The sequence below is a fragment of the Saimiri boliviensis genome, chromosome 1 (assembly GCF_048565385.1).
Source record: "Saimiri boliviensis isolate mSaiBol1 chromosome 1, mSaiBol1.pri, whole genome shotgun sequence".
Taxonomy (NCBI): Eukaryota; Metazoa; Chordata; class Mammalia; order Primates; family Cebidae; genus Saimiri; species Saimiri boliviensis.
The window spans coordinates 284,746,743-284,765,157 of record NC_133449.1 but is presented as its reverse complement, the minus strand read 5'-3'; the positions used below and the strand labels follow the sequence as shown (position 1 = coordinate 284,765,157).

At 43.0% G+C, this 18,415-nt stretch overlaps 1 protein-coding gene across 1 annotated transcript in view; it reads right to left on the bottom strand.

The window, feature by feature from the left end:
* MYO10 (myosin X) overlaps window positions 1–18,415 on the bottom strand; it is a 285,836-nt gene that overhangs the window by 100,007 nt on the left and 167,414 nt on the right. Inside the window, exons 11-19 of the mRNA XM_039463186.2 lie at window positions 15,987–16,105; window positions 13,625–13,771; window positions 12,632–12,732; window positions 12,460–12,526; window positions 11,487–11,579; window positions 10,994–11,062; window positions 10,467–10,549; window positions 7,333–7,441; window positions 3,771–3,851 (exon numbers count right to left, since the gene is read on the bottom strand). Of these exons, the coding sequence (XP_039319120.1) occupies window positions 3,771–3,851; window positions 7,333–7,441; window positions 10,467–10,549; window positions 10,994–11,062; window positions 11,487–11,579; window positions 12,460–12,526; window positions 12,632–12,732; window positions 13,625–13,771; window positions 15,987–16,105 (869 nt within the window). The remainder of the gene's footprint in view (window positions 1–3,770; window positions 3,852–7,332; window positions 7,442–10,466; window positions 10,550–10,993; window positions 11,063–11,486; window positions 11,580–12,459; window positions 12,527–12,631; window positions 12,733–13,624; window positions 13,772–15,986; window positions 16,106–18,415) is intronic.

Here is an 18,415-nt window from a genome sequence, read left to right as displayed (position 1 = left end):
CGCTAGGGAGGAAGAAGGCAAGATTTCTCCTGTGAAATATCTAACAGAATCTATCTTTGGATTTAAAAAAGGCATAAGAACTCTAAATAAAGGTTGTTTGCATACATTTCACAGAACATAATAGGCAGTGACAGTCCAATATTTCCAGTGGAACTAAATGAATGCCAATCGAGACATAGCTGTATTTCCATAATCAAATTAGCATCGCCATTTACCACCACACCTACATTTTAGGCCTCAGACAAGTCAGCTCTTGTGCCTCTGCCTTCATTTGCTGAATGCCTTTATTTATTTATTTATTTGTTTATTTATTTATTTAGAGACAGTCTCACTCTGTTGCGCAGGCTAGAGTGCAATGGCACGGTCTTGGCTCATAACAGCCTCTGCTTCCTGAGTTCAAGCAATTCTCATACCTCAGCTTCCCATGTAGCTGGGATTACAGGCAATGTGCCCCCATACATGGCATTTTTTTTTTTTTTTAAACAGAGACAAGGTTTCACCATGTTGGCCAGGCTGGTCTTCAACTCCACCCACCTCGGCTTCCCAAAGTGCTGGGATTACAGTTGTGAGCCACCACGCCCAGCCTTCTGAGTGCCTTTAAAAGGGCACCAAGATATTCTTTGAAAGGTTTCTATAGCCTATCACTTGATGGGGTATTAATTAGCACCTGCCATATTTCAGGACACGTAAAGCAAGCCAATACAAATGCAAACATGAGATTGAGTTAGTTCATTTTTAAAATGCAAAACCCACACCGGGTGCGATGTCAGGAGTTTGAGACCAGCCTGGCCAATATGATGAAACCCCGTCTCTACTAAAAATACAAAAGTTTGCCAGGTGTGGTGGCGGGCACCTGTAATCTCAGCTACTCAGGAGAATTGCTTGAAACTGGAAGGCGGAAGTTGCAGTGAGCCGAGATTGCGCCATTACGCTCCAACCTGGTCAACACAGTGAGACTCCGTCTCAAAATAATCATAATAATAAAAGTAAAAAATAATAAAATACAATGAAATAAAACGCAAAATCCAAAGCAATTAGGTACTACCAAATTTCAGCATGGAAAAATAAGGTCAGTTCTGCATATTCTGGCTGCTGAACTGCTTTCCAGCAGGCTTAATTTCAAAAGCGAGTACAATTTGAAGGAAAAACTAACTCTGTGCCATCCGAGAGAGAAAACAGAAATGTTGGGGACTGCGTATTTCAAATTAAATTTTCTATCTTTATTATAGCACTGCCAGGGTGGGAATTTAAGATGCCAACGAATGTAAAACTGTTTCACACCACGAAAACGAGAAAAAAAGCTTCCAATTAAACTATGGCTCACCAGAAACTGTGAGATGCAGACCAGGAACCAAGACTTCATTTTTTTAATTTTTAGAAACAGAGTTTTGCTCTGTTTCACAGGCAGGAGTGCAGTGACGTAACCTCAGCTCACTTCAGTCGCCGCCTCCCGGGTTCAAGCAATTCTCCTGCCTCAGCCTCCCAAGTAGCTGGGACTACAGAGGCGAGCTGCCACCACGCCCAGCTAATTTTCGTATTTTTAGTAGAGACAGGCTTTCACCATGTTGGCCAGGATGGTTTCGAATTCCTGACCTTAAGCCATCCACCCACCTCTCAGCCTCCCAGAGTGCTGAGATTATAGGCATGAGCCACCACGCCCAGCCAAGCACCCAAGACTTTACACTGAGAAAAAACCTTGCCAGTTTGAAAGATGAAATATGGCACTATTATCCTTATCGTAAAAAGGGGAGAGAAAAGCCGGGCGCGGTGGCTCAAGCCTGTAATCCCAGCACTTTGGGAGGCCGAGGCGGGTGGATCACAAGGTCGAGAGATCGAGACCAACCTGGTCAACATGGTGAAACCCCGTCTCTACTAAAAATACAAAAAAAATTAGCTGGGCATGGTGGCGCGTGCCTGTAATCCCAGCTACTCAGGAGGCTGAGGCAGGAGAATTGCCTGAACCCAGGAGGCGGAGGTTGCGGTGAGCCGAGATCGTGCCATTGCACTCCAGCCTGGGTAACAAGAGTGAAACTCCGTCTCAAAAAAAAAAAAAAAAAAAAAAAAAAAGGGGAGAGAACACCATCAGAGATTGAGCAACTCCTGGCATCTACACCAAAAACGCAAAGCCCACTTCTACTGTCTGGTAAATACTGCCCACTGGGGTGTACAAAGCAAACCAAGTAGACTTTAAACCAGCTCCATGACATAGTGGTATATATAGAGAGAGATGTTCTATTAATTTCCTACATTATATCTCCAAAAAAGCTATGCGTTTGCTTATGTTGTCATTTTTTTGTGATAATCTTAAATATTTTGACATACATTTAACAAATGGAAAGATGGGTTCCTTTTTAAACTGCCAGAACCATGCACATAAAGTCAGCAGAGATTTTCCACAGAAGACTACTTCATCATTTCAGGTCACACAAACACCAAATTCTTACCATTATACCTTACAGTAAGGAAACAAACTGAACAGGTTACTTTCTCTTCAAGAGATGTCCAATTTTGCCTCTCTGGAAGATAGAGAATTCAAAATTGTGGTTCTAGACAGAGTCTGGTTCTATGGCTCAGGCTGGAGCGCAGTGGCAGATCTCGGCTCACTGCAGCTTCTGCCTCCTGGGTTCAAGTGATTCTAATGCCTCAGCCAGGCATGCGCCACCATGCCTGGCTAATTTTTGTATTTTGTATTTTTGTTTCACCACATTGGCCAGGCTGGTCTCGAACTCCTGACTTGGAGTAACCCACCCGCCTCAGCCTCCTAAAGTGCTGGTATTACAGTGTGAGCCATCGCACCTGGCTATTGTGGTCCTTATACGCATACATCTTTAAACTATAAATGAGGAATCCATGTAATGTTAAGCCAAAGGCATTTGGTTGACATTATAAAAAATAAGACCCAGCATCAGTCAAGTTACCAGAATGTAATAAACCAAGTCTCATGGGAAACAGCTCAGATCAGATTTTTTACCTTAAACTTATGAGAATGGCATGTAGTTCTTTAACATAAAGAGTTCTTAAAACTACAATTTTGTAGGGGTTTTCTCTCGTAAGAAGCGTTCCTAAGAGGCTAATGTTTGCTGAATCAAAATAATTTAAATGTATTAACAACACTTTAAGACAAGCTACCCAATTAGCTGTGGCTTCAGCGACTGCATACATCTAACACTATAGCTTCTTTGTTTAGGGAGCTTTTCCTTTTTAAACTTACATTGTTTCTAATCGGATTATGAAATTAAAAAACTAAAATCAAACAGCCAAGGCACTAATACTTAGGACATTCTTTTGGGTGTCTTCTAATTAGTTATAATCAACTATTTAAAGTACTTACAATCTAGCATTACTACTTAAAGCCTCTTCACCATGTTTAAAATCACAACAAAGCAAAAAAAGAAGAAAAGAAAGAAAGAAAAATAAAAACTTAAAAAGAATCAGCCACCACACACCAAATAATTCCCCTATAAAGGTATATCGCACCCTGGAACTTTTCCCAAGAATTTTAAACCAAATGCTAAAAAAAAGTAAAGGCTTCACAATGTTTCCTTTTCAAATAGATTTCCCTAAAGCTTAATAACATCACTCAAAAGCAGACTAACAGGCTCAAGGGACAAAGGGAACTTTTTCATTTAATGTCAAGTTATAATCATGTCATATCCATTTCCAACCATCTACAATGAAAGGCCTTTGGAGAAACCAAATCTGTGAGTAACCACCCCAGGAGGCTGTGTCCTTCAAGACAGAGCCCAGCCTAGGACTGTCATAAATCTTACCTTCTGCATGTTTGGCTTGATACAGCGAACAAAGAAAGGATTAGAGGAGCTTAGCGTTGCCATTAAGGAATGCAGTGAGTCCTATTAGAAAGAAAAAAGTATATGTTGATTTAGTCTCCTAGTATGTCATTCTTTAAATTTCTCAGTACTCTAGGCACTTAGAAACAAGAATTTAAAAAACACAGCATAAATCGTAGGAGTAATAACTTAGAGGCTTTCCTTTTTAAATTGTCATTCTAATATAAAATAAAGATATTATGATTCAATGTATTAATAACTGAATTATGATTTGCTAATACACCAAACTCATTTATCACTTCCTTTGAAACAGTACAATTTTAATAAGCCATTCTGTCAACAAACAAAAATCATCCTAGGATATTTCAATGTTTAAGACAGAAAAACTGAGAAACAGCCACTCTTCCACTGTAATTATTCCTCCTAATTCATTATTTCCATCAAAATGACAGTCTATCCCAGTATTTCACCAGTCTCTGAGCCACAATCTCTCACTCTTGCCTTCAGATCACCAGACTGCAGCTCAATCTCACTTTCTTTATTTTCCCAGTTTATTTTTTGGGGAGTCTTTAACATTTACCAAAGCAGACAGAAGCATACATCACCAGCTTCAGCTCATGGCTAATCTCATTTTACCTGATCCATACATACTATACCCACCCCTGTAGAAAAGCAAATCCCAGACATCACGTGATTTCATCCATCAGCATTGCAGGATTAAAGGCTAAACACCTGAAAGCATTGTGTAACCACAGTATCATCACATGAACAGATGTGACATTAATTCCTTAAACTAATATTAACATGTGTAATGGTCTCACATTTCATATTAAAATGCTTAACTGTTTCAAATTTTATGATTTTTATTTTTATTTGAGACAGGGTCTCACTCTGTCACCCAGGCTGGAGTGCAGTGCTATGATCATAGCTCACTGCAGCTTCAACCTCCCAACTCAAGTGATCCTCCTACCTCAGCCTCCTGCGTAGCTGGGACTACATGGGCATGCCACCATGCAAGGCTAATGTTTTAATTTCTTGGTGGAGATGAGGCCTCACTACGTTGCCCAGGCTGGTCTCGAACTCCCTGACTCAAGCAATCTTTCCACCTAGGCCTCCTAAAGTGCTGGTATTACAGGTATGTGTCACCATGCCTGGCCAATTATTTTTTTTTTATTTTTTATTTTTTGAGATGGAGTCTTGCTCTGTCACCCAGGCTGGAGTGCAGTGGCACAATTTGGGCTCACTGCAGCCTCCACCTCCCGGGTTCAAGTGATTCTCCTGCCTTGGCCTCTTGAGTAGCTGAGACTACAGGTACATGCCACCACGCCCGGCTAAGTTTTTTGTATTTTTAGTATTTTTAGTAGAGACAGGGTTTCATCATGTTTGCCAGGCTAGCCTCTAACTCTTGATCATGATCTGCCTGCCTCAGCCTCCCAATATGCTGAGATTACAGGCATGAGCCACCTCGCCTGGCCAGCCCATAATTTTGAAACAGTTTGTTCTTTTGCATCAGAATGCAAATACAAGTCATTGTTACCCAGGCTGGAGTGCAATGGCACGATCTCGGCTCACCGCAACCTCCGCCTCCTGGGTTCAGGCAATTCTCCGGCCTCAACCTCCTGAGTAGCTGGGATTACAGGCATGCGCCACCATGCCCAGCTAATTTTTTGTAGTTTTAGTAGAGACGGGGTTTCACCATGTTGACCAGGTGGCCTCAATCTCTTGACCTCGCGATCCACCTGCCTTGGCCTCCCAAAGTGCTGGGATTACAGGCGTGAGCCACTGGATATATCTTTTAAGTCTCCTTTAATCCACTGGCTTTCCCTCCGTCTCTGTCTCTTTTTCCTTCTTGTAATCTTGCTGAAGAAAACTGAACTTTCTCAACACTACATGGATTTATTACTTCTCCAGCTCAAAAAACTTTAAAATTTCTTGCAGGACAAAACATCCTGATGCTCATGGCCCTTCATATTCTGATACCAACTTCAGTTCTCACCAGGTGTCCTGTCTGGCTGGTGTTCTCCTGTCGTTGACAGTCCTGGAAGACAGGGTTTGCATCCCTATGCCTGGGCTCTTCTGCCTCCGCCTGCACCTGAAAAGCTCGCCCAGGCTTTTCCATTTTCTTCACTGCTAGTCCAATTTAAGTCTCAAACATTCCAAAAACTTTCCAAGACCTCATGCAGTGGCTCATGTCTGTAATTCCAGCACTCTGAGAGGCCAAAGCAGGAGGATTCACTGGAGGCCAGAATTTCGAGATCAGCCTGGGGAACAGAGTAAGACCCCGTCCCAGTAAAAAAAAATCTAAAAATTAGCTGGGTGTAAAAAATTAGCCAGGCGTGGTGGTGTACACCCGTAGTCCCAGCTACTCAGGAGGCTGAGGCAGGAGAATTGCTTGAATCCAGGAGGCGGACGTTGCAGTGAGCCAAGATTGTGCCACTGCACTCCACCCTGGGCAACAGAGCGAGACTCCATCTCAAAACATAAAAAATTAGCTGGGTGTAGTGGCTTACACCTGTAGGCCCAGCTACTCAGAGACTGAGGTGGGAGAATCACTTGAGCCTGGGAGTTTGAGGCTGCCGTGAGGTGTGATTATACCACTACACTCCAGTCTGGGTGACAGAACAAGACCCTATTTCGTACATACATACATACATACATATACATACACACACATGCACACACACACAGACATGCATAAACACACACAGACACGCATGCATGCACATACATACAGGGAAAATAAAAAGCTTCCCCAGAGAACTCCTGGCAAAACCGACCTTCTAGAAAAAGAAAACTGAACATCACTGCTGGAAGATTAAGAGCCTAGGACAAGGTAACTGACATCGGTCTTCTCTAACCATAGACTTGATCAATATCCCTAATTATGATACTGCAAACACACCCAGGGGAAAAAACAAACATCGAGACATGAGAAGAAATGTATTCCATTTCCACATGAGCCTCTAAATACAAATCAGAGTGGTCCCAAATGGCCTTAAGGAGGTTGCTATTTCAAAATCTTAGAAGAAGTAGCTATTTCTTATTTTTTTTTTAAAAAAGATCTATATAGTTTCATCTGACTCAGAGAAAAGTCTATTTTATTTCTTTTTTCTTTTTTTACACAGAGTCCAGGTCTCACTGTGTCACTCAGACTGGAGTGCGTGGTGTAATCATAGCTCACTGCAATCTTCATCTCCCAGGCTCAGGCAATCCTCCTCCCTCAGCCTCCCGAGTAGCTGGGACCACAGGCGTGCGCCACCACACCCAGGTAATTTTTGTACTTTTTGTAGAGAAGGGATTTTGCCATGTTGTCCCGGCTGTTTTTAAACCCTTGAACTCAGATATCTGCCCACCTTGGCTTCCCAAAGTGCTGGGATAACAGATGTGAGCAAAAACTCTTATTTCTAAAGTTTAAAAGCATGATAATAAAAGGAAACGAAATTAAACAAATATTCTCACCGACTTCACATACACCCAATTCCTCTTTTGAATTCTTAAAAGGACAGTAACTATGGATTCCTCTAAAGCAGCAGTGAAAACGAACCTTGAACTGTGAGCTGACAGTGGGCCGCCGATGTTTGCTTCCACATTTCAAGGTATCCTGATTGTTGCGGCTTGAAACATGTTCAAAAAGATCGTAGATAAAGTCGAATCTGTGTGAGGCAAAAGCAGGAGGACAGTAAGGCATACACACCCATTATTAGGTGCAAGATTACTGTAATTAATGCTGCCCTTTCCCAATGACAATTCAAAGTAATACACCCTAGGCCTGGAAGAACTAAGACAGCTTCTGAAGATCTCAAACCAACCACTGCCAAAGAGTTTTAGGCACTGAAAACACGTGGCAGTGTCAGAGATCAGAGTCTTGCAGAGAAGCGGAATGGCCTGGCAGTGACGCAGGGTGGTATCCCATGTAGGAGCCCTGTGCTTTCTGGAATGCCATCTAAACCTCTGTAGCCTTGGCTTCCTCGCCTGCAGAAGTGACGGATTTGTTTTGCTCACCTCGTAGTGTTGCAGAGATCAAAGCAGTTAACGGATGGAAAGGTGCTCCTGGGGAACACTAATTATGGGGTGAGGCAAGCGGTAGTTCAAATCCCGCCTCCACCACTTCCTAGCTGTCCTGCTTGGGCAAGATGTTTCATCTCTCTCTAAGCTTCAGTTTTTTGGGTTTTTTTCTTCTGAGACTGAGTGTCTTGCTCTGTCACCCAGGCTGGAGTGCAATGACATGATCTCAGCTCACTGAAACCTTTGTCTCCCAGGTTCAGGCAATTCTCCTGCTTCAGCCTCCTGAGTAGCTGGGATTACAGGTGTTCACCATCACACCTGGCTAATTTTTGTATTTTTAGTAGAGACAGAGTTTTGCCATGTTGGCCAGGCTGGTCTCAAACTCCTAACTTCAGGTGATACACCCGCCTCAGCCTCCCAAAGTGCTAGGATTATAGGCGTGAGCCACTGTGTCCAGGCTTCAATAATTTTTTAATCTTTCTTGCATGGAAGGTATCATGGGCTATGGAGCTGGTGGCGTCACTGTCACCAGGACAGTCAGGGAAGACTTCTGACCATCTGCATCTCCCCAAGCAGCCATATTAGAGCCTTCCCTGGTCGCGTCTCACTTTGTCCCAACCTTTGTCATTTCTGTTCTCGGGTGCTCTTTAATGCTCACTCTTTGAAGTTCTCTCACTGTGTTTTGAGCTGTTTGGAGAAAAGCTTTGGTTCCATTAAAATGTCACGGATGTCAAAGGTGAAAGAGTGAAGCAAGCGAACAGCCCCAGCTCCTCAGTTTGCAAAGAGTAAACGGGTTGAGACAGGAAATTCTTTTTTTTTTTTTTTTTGAGACGGAGTTTCGCTCTTGTTACCCAGGCTGGAGTGCAATGGTGTGATCTTGGCTCACCACAACCTCCGCCTCCTGGGCTCAGGCAATTCTCCTGCCTCAGCCTCCTGAGTAGCTGGGATTACAGGCACGCGCCACCATGCCCAGCTGATTTTTTTGTATTTTTAGTAGAGACGGGGTTTCACTATGTTGACCAGGATGGTCTCGATCTCTTGACCTTGTGATCCACCCACCTCGGCCTCCCAAAGTGCTGGGATTACAGACTTGAGCCACCGCGCCCGGCTGAGACAGGAAGTTCTTTACCCGACTCACAAAACTGCTTAACACAGAAGCCACTGGAGAAACCGCACCTTGCTGGTCTCCAGGCCTGCAATCTTTCCACTATGACAAATTGCTTCTACTTAACATCAGCACAGGGCTTTTATTTAAATGTATCACATTAAATCCGGTAACGAAGAAATTGCTTTGATGGCATGTGTTTAAAAACACACATGGGTGTTTCAAAAACACCCATCATTTTTACAGGTCTGAAAACTCACCTAAAAATAAAATAGCTACCCATGTTGTAAATAGTGAATCCTCACATGGAAGAGCTAAAATAAGTCTGAAGATCAAATGTTTCAAATTCTGAGTTTCTAGGCTGATACTACCATACATGGGCTCCCTTAGTCCCAATTCATTTCTAAGTGACAGAGTGGCCATCTCGTATTTACATTTCTAAAAATATTACAGCTTTCAAACTTTTTTGCTACTTTCCTTCCTTAGATATTAAAGATGTGTTTTTGTTACAGAGTCCTACCAGATCCAATGCAGGCACTGAAAGCTTTCAGGCAAGGGTTTTTTCCCTAACATCTTCCCCTCTTATAAAGCCTCTAAAAATAGAACACTTCTTGGACTAACACATATAAATATCTCAACCAATCACTGAAAGTTTCTGCCTGTTTTCTTTATTGATTTAATGGTGTAAAGTTATAATTCATGAATGAATAAATGAACATGTAATAAATTTATAATTATAGCTGAATTAAGATGTGTTTACCTTCTTTGACATTCCTTACTAACTAGAGACATAGGAGTTCTGTAAAACCAAGGCTGAAACCAACTTAACACACAGCTCAAAGCTCCCTGTGAAGAAAGCAAGTCATACTGCTTAAGACTTTAGGTTCTCAAGCCAACCAGACCAGATCAAAACTGGCCTTTGATGGGTCACTGGCTACCAGTTGAGAGGTCTTGGGGAAGTCACTTAACACCTTTAGTTAAAGCCTCGGTTTCCTTATCTGCATAAGAGGATTAATAGTAGGTTACCTATGCCTCCGCAGTTTATCTCAGTAGCTCACTAAACTGCATCATTGATTGTATTATTATTATTTTATTTATGTTATCTATTTTTTGAGGCGGAGTTTCACTCGTCGCCCAGGCTGGACTGCAATGGCACAGTCTCGGCTCACTGCAATCTCTGCCTCCTGGGTTCAAGCGAGTTTCCTGTTTCAGCCTCCCGTGTAGCTGGGATTACAGGCACCTGCCACCATACCCAGCTAATTTTTGTATTTTTAGTAGAGATGAGGTTTCGCCATGTTGGCCAGGCTAGTCTCAAACTCCTGACCTCACGTGATTTGCCGTCCTTGGCCTCCCAAAGTGCTGGGATTACAGACGTGAATCACTGTGCCTGATCTTGCTTGTATTATTATACTATACTTTTGAGTCATTTTATTGATGAAATATTACCTGGGGAAAACAATTTTAAGTTTCTTACGTAACAGTAATTTGTTCTGTATTCGTGAACTAAGAACATTTGCACAAATATTCCTTTGCCTGCTACAGACTTCCCAGGGAGAAGACTGGCATACCGGCTTTCTCTTAGCAAGTTGAGCAGATCATCTCGAAATGTATCTCTGTTTTTCTCCAAGATCCCACGGACATCATATTGCACCTAGTTTTAAGAAATAAGAGAGGAGTAAACTGACTGAGAGAATAGTTTCAGGTCACAAGCAACTTCCTTGAAAGATCCACAAAAGAAAGTAATTCCAAGACATTTATTTATTTATATTTAAGAGACAGGGTCTTGCTCTACTGCCCAGGCTGAAGTGCAGTGATATGATCATAGGTCACCACAGCTTCAATTTCTTAGGCCCAAGCAATCCTTGCACCTCGGTATCCAGAACACCCAGGACAACAGATGTGTCACCACGCCAGGTTAATTTCTTAAAAAATATATCATGTAGATATTTTTTATATCTATGTACTGGGACTACAGGCTCATGTGAGCCACCATGTCCAGTCCAATAAATTCATGATTAGCTTCTGAAACTTCTATTTTCTCTGAATACCAAACAGGCAAATATCAATATCAATAGGTATCTTAATACAAAGTTACCTCTCCAGCATAGTGCTTCACTCCAAAATTGTTAACTGCAACTCTGGGCTTCACATAAAAGTGATTATTCTAAAAAAAAAAAAAAAAAAAATACAATGCCTTATTTCACTCACTGATTTCCTTTGACTTCCAGAGAATGCTAAACACAACAAGACAGTGAAAATCACTTCCAAACTTGCTATGGATCTGAGTTTCAGTAAACGACATACAGTCCACTTTATAAAAACTATGTTAACTCTCAACTGTGTCATTGTAATAGATTAACAGTTTTAAGTTCTCTAAATAAACTTGGGCATTCTGACAAGTAGCCCCAAATCTAACCCTTTTGCTTATTTCAATTTAGTTCTAGTAATAGGTGAACAGCTTTGGTTTGAGAATGAAAGTTCAATGTGGGAGGCACAGTTGGGCCAATGGACTGACATGTCTGGTTTGTGACCCTAGCCCACAGATGTGCTACTCCGATGTGATTAGGAATTGGCAGGTTTCCACATACAGCATGCTGACTATGTAGCTTCTCCAATAACGTGCTGTCTGTGGCTTGAGGAAAATGGCTTTCTTCATTGATAAGGGCTAGGAGGCCAAGTTTCTAGAACAAAGAAGAGAAAGAAGAAATGAATTAAAAGTTGAATGTGGCTGGGTGCACGGTGGCTCATGTCTGTAATCCCAGTACTTTGGGAGGCCGAGATAGGTGGATCATTTGAGGTCAGGAGTTCGAGACCAGCTTGGTCAACACAGTGAAACCCTGTTTCTACTAAACATACAAAAAAATTAGCTGGGCAGGGTGTCACACACCTACAATCCCAGCTACTGGGGAGGCTGAGCCAGGAGAATCGCTTGAATCTGGGAGACGGAGGGTGCAGTGAGCCAAGATCGTGCCACTGGACAGTGGAGTGAGACTCACACTGTCCACTGGGTGACAGAGTGAGACTCTGTCTCAAAAAAAAAAAAAAAAAAAAAAAAAAAAAGAAAAGTTGAATGTCTGCCTCCTAAACGATTTTAGCTCTTTTCTACTCTCTATCAAATGAGTGGTGAAAAGAAAAGGCATGGTAATTTCTTGATTGGAAAATCCGTAATGATACACTATAGAGAAAACCAATTAATTTAATTTCTACATAAATCCTTTAAAAAAATTGAACCCATTGCAATTTTGTGGATAAAACTTTTAAAGCGGGCAAATCTCTATCGGTACTGGCAAGACATTTCTTCCAACTTAAAATCTAAGGGAAGCCAATTCACACACACTGTTGATTCTAAAATACTGAGTTCAATGAGACAATAGGTTTGAAGCAGCCAAGTATTTAAATTCAACCTTGCACATTTACATCTATGTTTCCAAATGGTCCATTGTGTTCTAAACATTCACATCTTTGATGTGCGTGTTGGCGCAGGTTAGTTTGTTCCCATACATATGAATCAGCCCAGCTGGACACCCTTGGGACTATAACCATTCTTGAAAAATACATTACCTTCTCAATCAAGTCCAGGCATTCTCCATTGTCTATCCAGTCAATATCTTCCCACACTAATCCTTCCCTGTAGAAAGATTTAAAAGAGCCAAGTTAAATGAAAACATAGCTTTGAAACTATCTAATCTAGTTGCTGCTTTAAAAAAATTAAAATGGAACTCTGAGTGCTTACCGGCTATATTCCAGTTGTTCTAAAGAAAAAATATGCTTGTTGAAGTATTCCTGAAGTTTCTCATTTGCATAGTTTATATTGAACTGTTCAAAGTGGTTAACCTAAGGAGGGAAAGCATTCAGTAAATATCTTTTTTTTTTTTTTTTGAGACGGAGTTTCGCTCTTGTTACCCAGGCTGGAGTGCAATGGCAAGATCTCGGCTCACCGCAACCTCCGCCTCCTGGGTTCAGGCAATTCTCCTGCCTCAGCCTCCTGAGTATCTGGGATTACAGGCACGTGCCACCATGCCCAGCTAATTTTTTGTATTTTTAGTAGAGACGGGGTTTCACCATGTTGACCAGGATGGTCTCGATCTCTCGACCTCGTGATCCACCCGCCTCGGCCTCCCAAAGTGCTGGGATTACAAGCTTGAGCCACCGCGCCCGGCCTCAGTAAATATCTTTAGCGCACTCACTATTATATGGAAAGATGAAAGAAAGACAAAAAACAGATCTGCGAAGAAAAGTATCAATGCTTGTTGCATGGTGCGATGGCTCACGCCTGTAATCCCAGCACTCTGGGAGGCTGAGGTGGGCAGATCACATGACGTCAGGAGTCCAAGACCAGCATGGCCATCACGGTGCAACCCTATCTCTACTAAAAATACAAAAAAAATTAGCTGGATGTGGAGGTGGAGGTTGCAGTGAGCTGAGACGCGCCACTGCACTCCAGCCTGGGAGACAGAGTGAGGATCCATCTAAAAAAAAAAAAAAAAGGCAGGGCGGGGTGGCTCATGCCTGTAATCCTAGCACTTTGGGAGGCTGAGGTGGGTGGATCACCTGAGGTCAGGAGTTCAAGACCAGCCTGGCCATCATGGTGAAACCCCATCTTTAAAAAATAAAAAAATAAAAATCAATAAAAAATCAATAAATAAATTTGTTTACAGAGATTTGTTCAATCGCAGCTAATCATGGACAGAAGAGAATTCATGTGCTGCACTGTTAGGAAGCTTACCTCAAAGTTCTCAAATCCAAAGATGTCAAGGATGCCAATAGATTTGAAGTCTTCGTTGCCTTTGATCCTGCTGTTGATTTTCTTGATCACCCACTCAAAGCAGCACGCATACAGAGCCATGGCCAGGGAGTCCCTGCTGTCTACCGCCTGTGGGAGAGGAAGCGGCACAGACTCAGCTGACCCCAGGCACCCCAGACAGGCAAGGCCATTCTGCCCCACTCGAGAGACAAGTACAAGACTAGCGTGGCACCCGGGCCTCCAGTGCCAAGTCAGTCAATACCACCTAGGAAAGGACAGTGTCTAAAGAAAAGATAAACTAGAGCTCATAGCCGGGTGCGGTGGCTCACACCCGTAATCCCAGCAGTTTGGGAGGCCGATCACAAGGTCAAGAGATCGAGACTATCCTGGCCAACATGGTGAAACCCTGTCTCTACTAAAAATAGAAAAAATAGCCAGTCGTGGTGGTTTGTGTCTGTAGTCCCAGCTACTCGGGAGGCTGAGGCAGGAAAATTGCTTGAAACCAGAAAACAGAAGTTGCAGTGGGCCGGGATGGCGCCACTGCACTCCAGCCTGGTGACAGAGCAAGACTCTGTCTTTAAAAAAAAAAAAAAAAAAAAAAAAAAAAACACTGGAGCTCACATATTTACTGTCTGTTAAGATTAAATACCGGGATTCCAAACTCCACTTTCTATGGTGAGTTATACAAAAGCCTGTAGAGCAGGCGTCCCCAAACTTTTTACACAGGGGGCCAGTACACTGTCCCTCAGACCATTGGAGGGCCACCACATACTGTGCTCCTCTCACTGACCACCAATGAAAGAGGTGCCCCTTCCTGAAGTGCGGCGGGGGGCCGGATAAATGGCCTCAGGGGGCCGCACGCAGCCCGCGGGCTGTAGTTTGGGGACGCCTGCTCTAAAGTATATATACAGGTACAAATGTTACCAGGTTTAAACAATAATTAAGGTGTGAGCTTTTTATTATTTTCTCATTTTCCATTCTACTTTGTATTTATAACGTTTTTCTTCATAATATGGTCAGCATTTTCATTTGTCCAATTAAAAACGTATTGAAGAGTGTGATGGTGGATACTGAGTGTCGACTTGATTGGACTGAAGGATACGAAGTATGAATCCTGGGCGCATCTGTGTGGGTGACATCTGAGTCAGTGGGCTGGGGAAGGCACATCCACCCTTAATCGGGTGTGCACAACCTAATCCACCTCCAGGGAACATAAAGCAGACAGAAAAACGTGAAAAGGAGAAATGGGCCCAGCTTCCCAGCCCCCATCTGTCTCCTGTGCTAGGCGCTTCCTGCCCTTAAACGTCGGACTCCAAGTTCTTCAGTTTGGGGACCTGGACTGGCTCTCCTTTCTCCTCAGCTTGCACACTGACTATTGTGGGACCTTGTGACTGTGTAAGTTAATCCTTAATAAACTCCCCTGGATCTGTCTATTTGTCTATCTATCATATTAATTCTGTCCCTCTAAGAGAACCCTAATACAAAAGCCAGCAGATACACATCAGCTCAAGGTAGTAGCAGAAGCAAAAATAAATACGACATATTGTTATATAGTGTTCATTATAATAATAACACATTATTATTGTAGCTAATATTTATTTAGTGCTTACTCTGTACTGGACATTAAATGCTCAGCATGTATTTGTTGTTTTTATTCTTACAAGAATCCTATGAATTAGGTATGACAATTATCCTTGTCTTATAGAGGAGAAAACTGAGATATAGTGAATAAATTTCCCAAGAATAGACATTAGTAAGTAGAAGGCTCAAGTTCAAAGTCAGATAATCTGCATTCAACCCATCCTCTTAAACAACAATTAGATGTTGCTTTAGACAATCAGACAACTCAATAGCTTTGCCTATTCCCAATCCTTGGGTGTCTTCTTTTTTTTTTGAGACGGAGTTTCGCTCTTGTTACCCAGGCTGGAGTGCAATGGCGCGATCTCGGCTCACCGCAACCTCCACCTCCTGGGTTCAGGCAATTCTCCTGCCTCAGCCTCCTGAGTAGCTGGGATTACAGGCACGCGCCACCATTCCCAGCTAATTTTTTTGTATTTTTAGTAGAGACGGGGTTTCACCATGTTGACCAGGATGGTCTTGATCTCTTGACCTCGTGATCCACCCGCCTCGGCCTCTCGAAGTGCTGGGATTACAGGCATGAGCCACTGCACCCGGCCCGGGTGTCTTCTTTATTTTGATCATGAACCAAAGTCATTTGAACAGTTATTACTATATTTCAGTTATAATATAACTGTTATTATGATTATATATTTAAATCAAACGTATGGATCTGAAAACCCAGGAGTGTCTCATAAGGCAAGACTGGCTGGCAAACCGTGTGTACCTGCTGAACACTGAGAGGCGTGAGGATCTCTTCTCCCCTGAGGAACATTGATCTCTGGGTCAGAGCATCTGTGAGCTGTGTTGGGTCCAGCCCAAGTAACTCTGCAGATCTGCCCAAAGCTGCAAACAGAGAATAAGACAAAGGTGAAAGGACCCGCCGCCCACAAGAAGCTAACCACCCTGAGCGATACCTTCATGCAGAGAACACTCCTGAATCCTCCAGGCAGAGTTCAGAGACTGCGTGTTATTGCTAAGTTATTCCGTCCCTTGGTGAATCCTAGGTTAGTAGCATAGAGCCTTGAGCTTGGATAAGTGAGGTCTGCTAATCCCACGGGTGTCTGCAGGATCCTGTCAGAAGTTTGCAACTAATTTCTCTTTTTCTTTTTTTGAGATGGAGTCTCACTCTGTAGCCCAGGCTGGAGTGCAGTGGCATGATCTCGGCTCACTGCAACCTCCACCTCCCAGGTTCAAGTGATTCTCCTGCTTCAGCCTTCTGAGTATTTTTAATAGAGACAGGGTTTGAGCATGTTGGCTAAGCTGGTCTTGAACTCCAGACCTCAAGCTATTCAGCTGCCTTGTCCTCCCCAAATGCTGGGATTACCGGTGTGAGCCACCGTGCCCCGCCTACTGCTTACATTAATAACACTAAGATGTTATCTGCTTTTTTCACTCTTATTCTCTCACCAGTATACAGAAGAGTATTCCAAAGGCTACATAACGTGAGGTCTTTCAACAAATTAAATGCGGAAGAGATATGACAACCCAACTTCCTTTTTTTTTTTTTTTTTCTCCCAAGATAGAGCCTTGTTCTGTCGCTAGGGTGGAATGCAGCAGCAATGTGATTTCAGCTCACTGCAACTTCCAACTCCTAGGTTCAAGCAATTCTTTTGCTTGAGTTAAAACTTTTTTTTTGGAGACAGTCTCACTGTGTCACCCAGGCTATATAGTACACTGGCATGATCTTGGCTCACTGCAACCTCCACCTCCCAAGTTCAACAGATTCTCATGCCTCAGTCTCCCAAGCAGCTGAGATTACAGGCGTGCACCAACAAGCCTGGCTAATTTTTGTATTTTTAGTAGACACAGGGTTTCACCGTGTTGGCCAGGTTGGTCTTGAACTCCTGACCTCAAGTGATCCACCTGCCTTAGCCTCCCAAAGTGCTAGGATTACAAGCGTGAGCCACTGTGCCCAGCCAAAAAGTTTTAACTTTTAATGTGGTAAACATCAACAGATGCATCCTACATAAACAAAAGCTCTTGGGTTCTATGATTTTTGAGAATTTTATTAAGAGGTACCAGGTGGAATCGGGCATTTGAGAATTACTGACCCACAGGCTTCTCTAGAACCATTCTGAACTTGAACTCATACAATTTCCAGCTTCCATGACCTCACCTATTGCTTCCATCAGAAAAGTTTTAAAAATTAAATACATAAATCACTCTAGCAAAATGACAACTGACATAGCTATATGTTTAGTAACTCACTTTTTTTTTTTTTTTTTTTTTTTTTTTTGAGATGGAGTTTCGCTCTTGTTACCCAGGCTGGAGTGCAATGGCGCGATCTCGGCTCACCGCAACCTCTGCCTCCTGGGTTCAGGCAATTCTCCTGCCTCAGCCTCCTGAGTAGCTGGGATTACAGGCACATGCCACCATGCCTGGCTAATTTTTTGTATTTTTAGTAGAGACGGGGTTTCACCATGTTGACCAGGATGGTCTCGATCTCTTGACCTCGTGATCCGCCCGCCTCAGCCTCCCAAAGTGCTGGGATTACAGGCTTGAGCCACCACACCCGGCTTTTTTTTTCTTTCTTTTTTTTTTTTTTTAAAAAAAAAAAACAGAGTGCTGCTCTGTCACCCAGGCTGGCATGCAGTGGTGCTGTGTTGGCTCACTGCAACCTCCGCCTCCCGGGTTTAAGCAATTCTCCTGCCTCAGCCTCCTGAGTAGCTGGGACTACAGGCACCCACCATGCCCAGCTAATTTTTGTATTTTTAGTAGAGACGGGGTTTCAGCATTTTGTCCACATTGGTCTCAAACGCCTGACCTTGTAATCCACCCACCTTGGCTTCCCAAAGTGTTGGGATTACAAGCGTGAGCTACTGCATCCAGCTGACTCATTTTATCTTGACAGCAAATCTCTGAGACACTGTGTAGGTGAGAAGTCAGGAGTGTTCAGGAGATAGATAACACAGGAAACAGCATGAGGCAGGGGAGGGCTATGAACTCATCATCCTGGCTTGCAAAACAAAGGGTCTTATCCATTCTACCAGGACGGCACTCAACAGGACTATGCCACCTGACTCCCATCACTTTTCTATGTCAATTCCTGGTTGTTCACATTTCCACGTAATCGACTCATTTTCCTTTTTTGTAAGAAAGAGAACATAGCTGCTATCCCAATTCACTAGTAACTTTTCATACACTCTGAGCCTT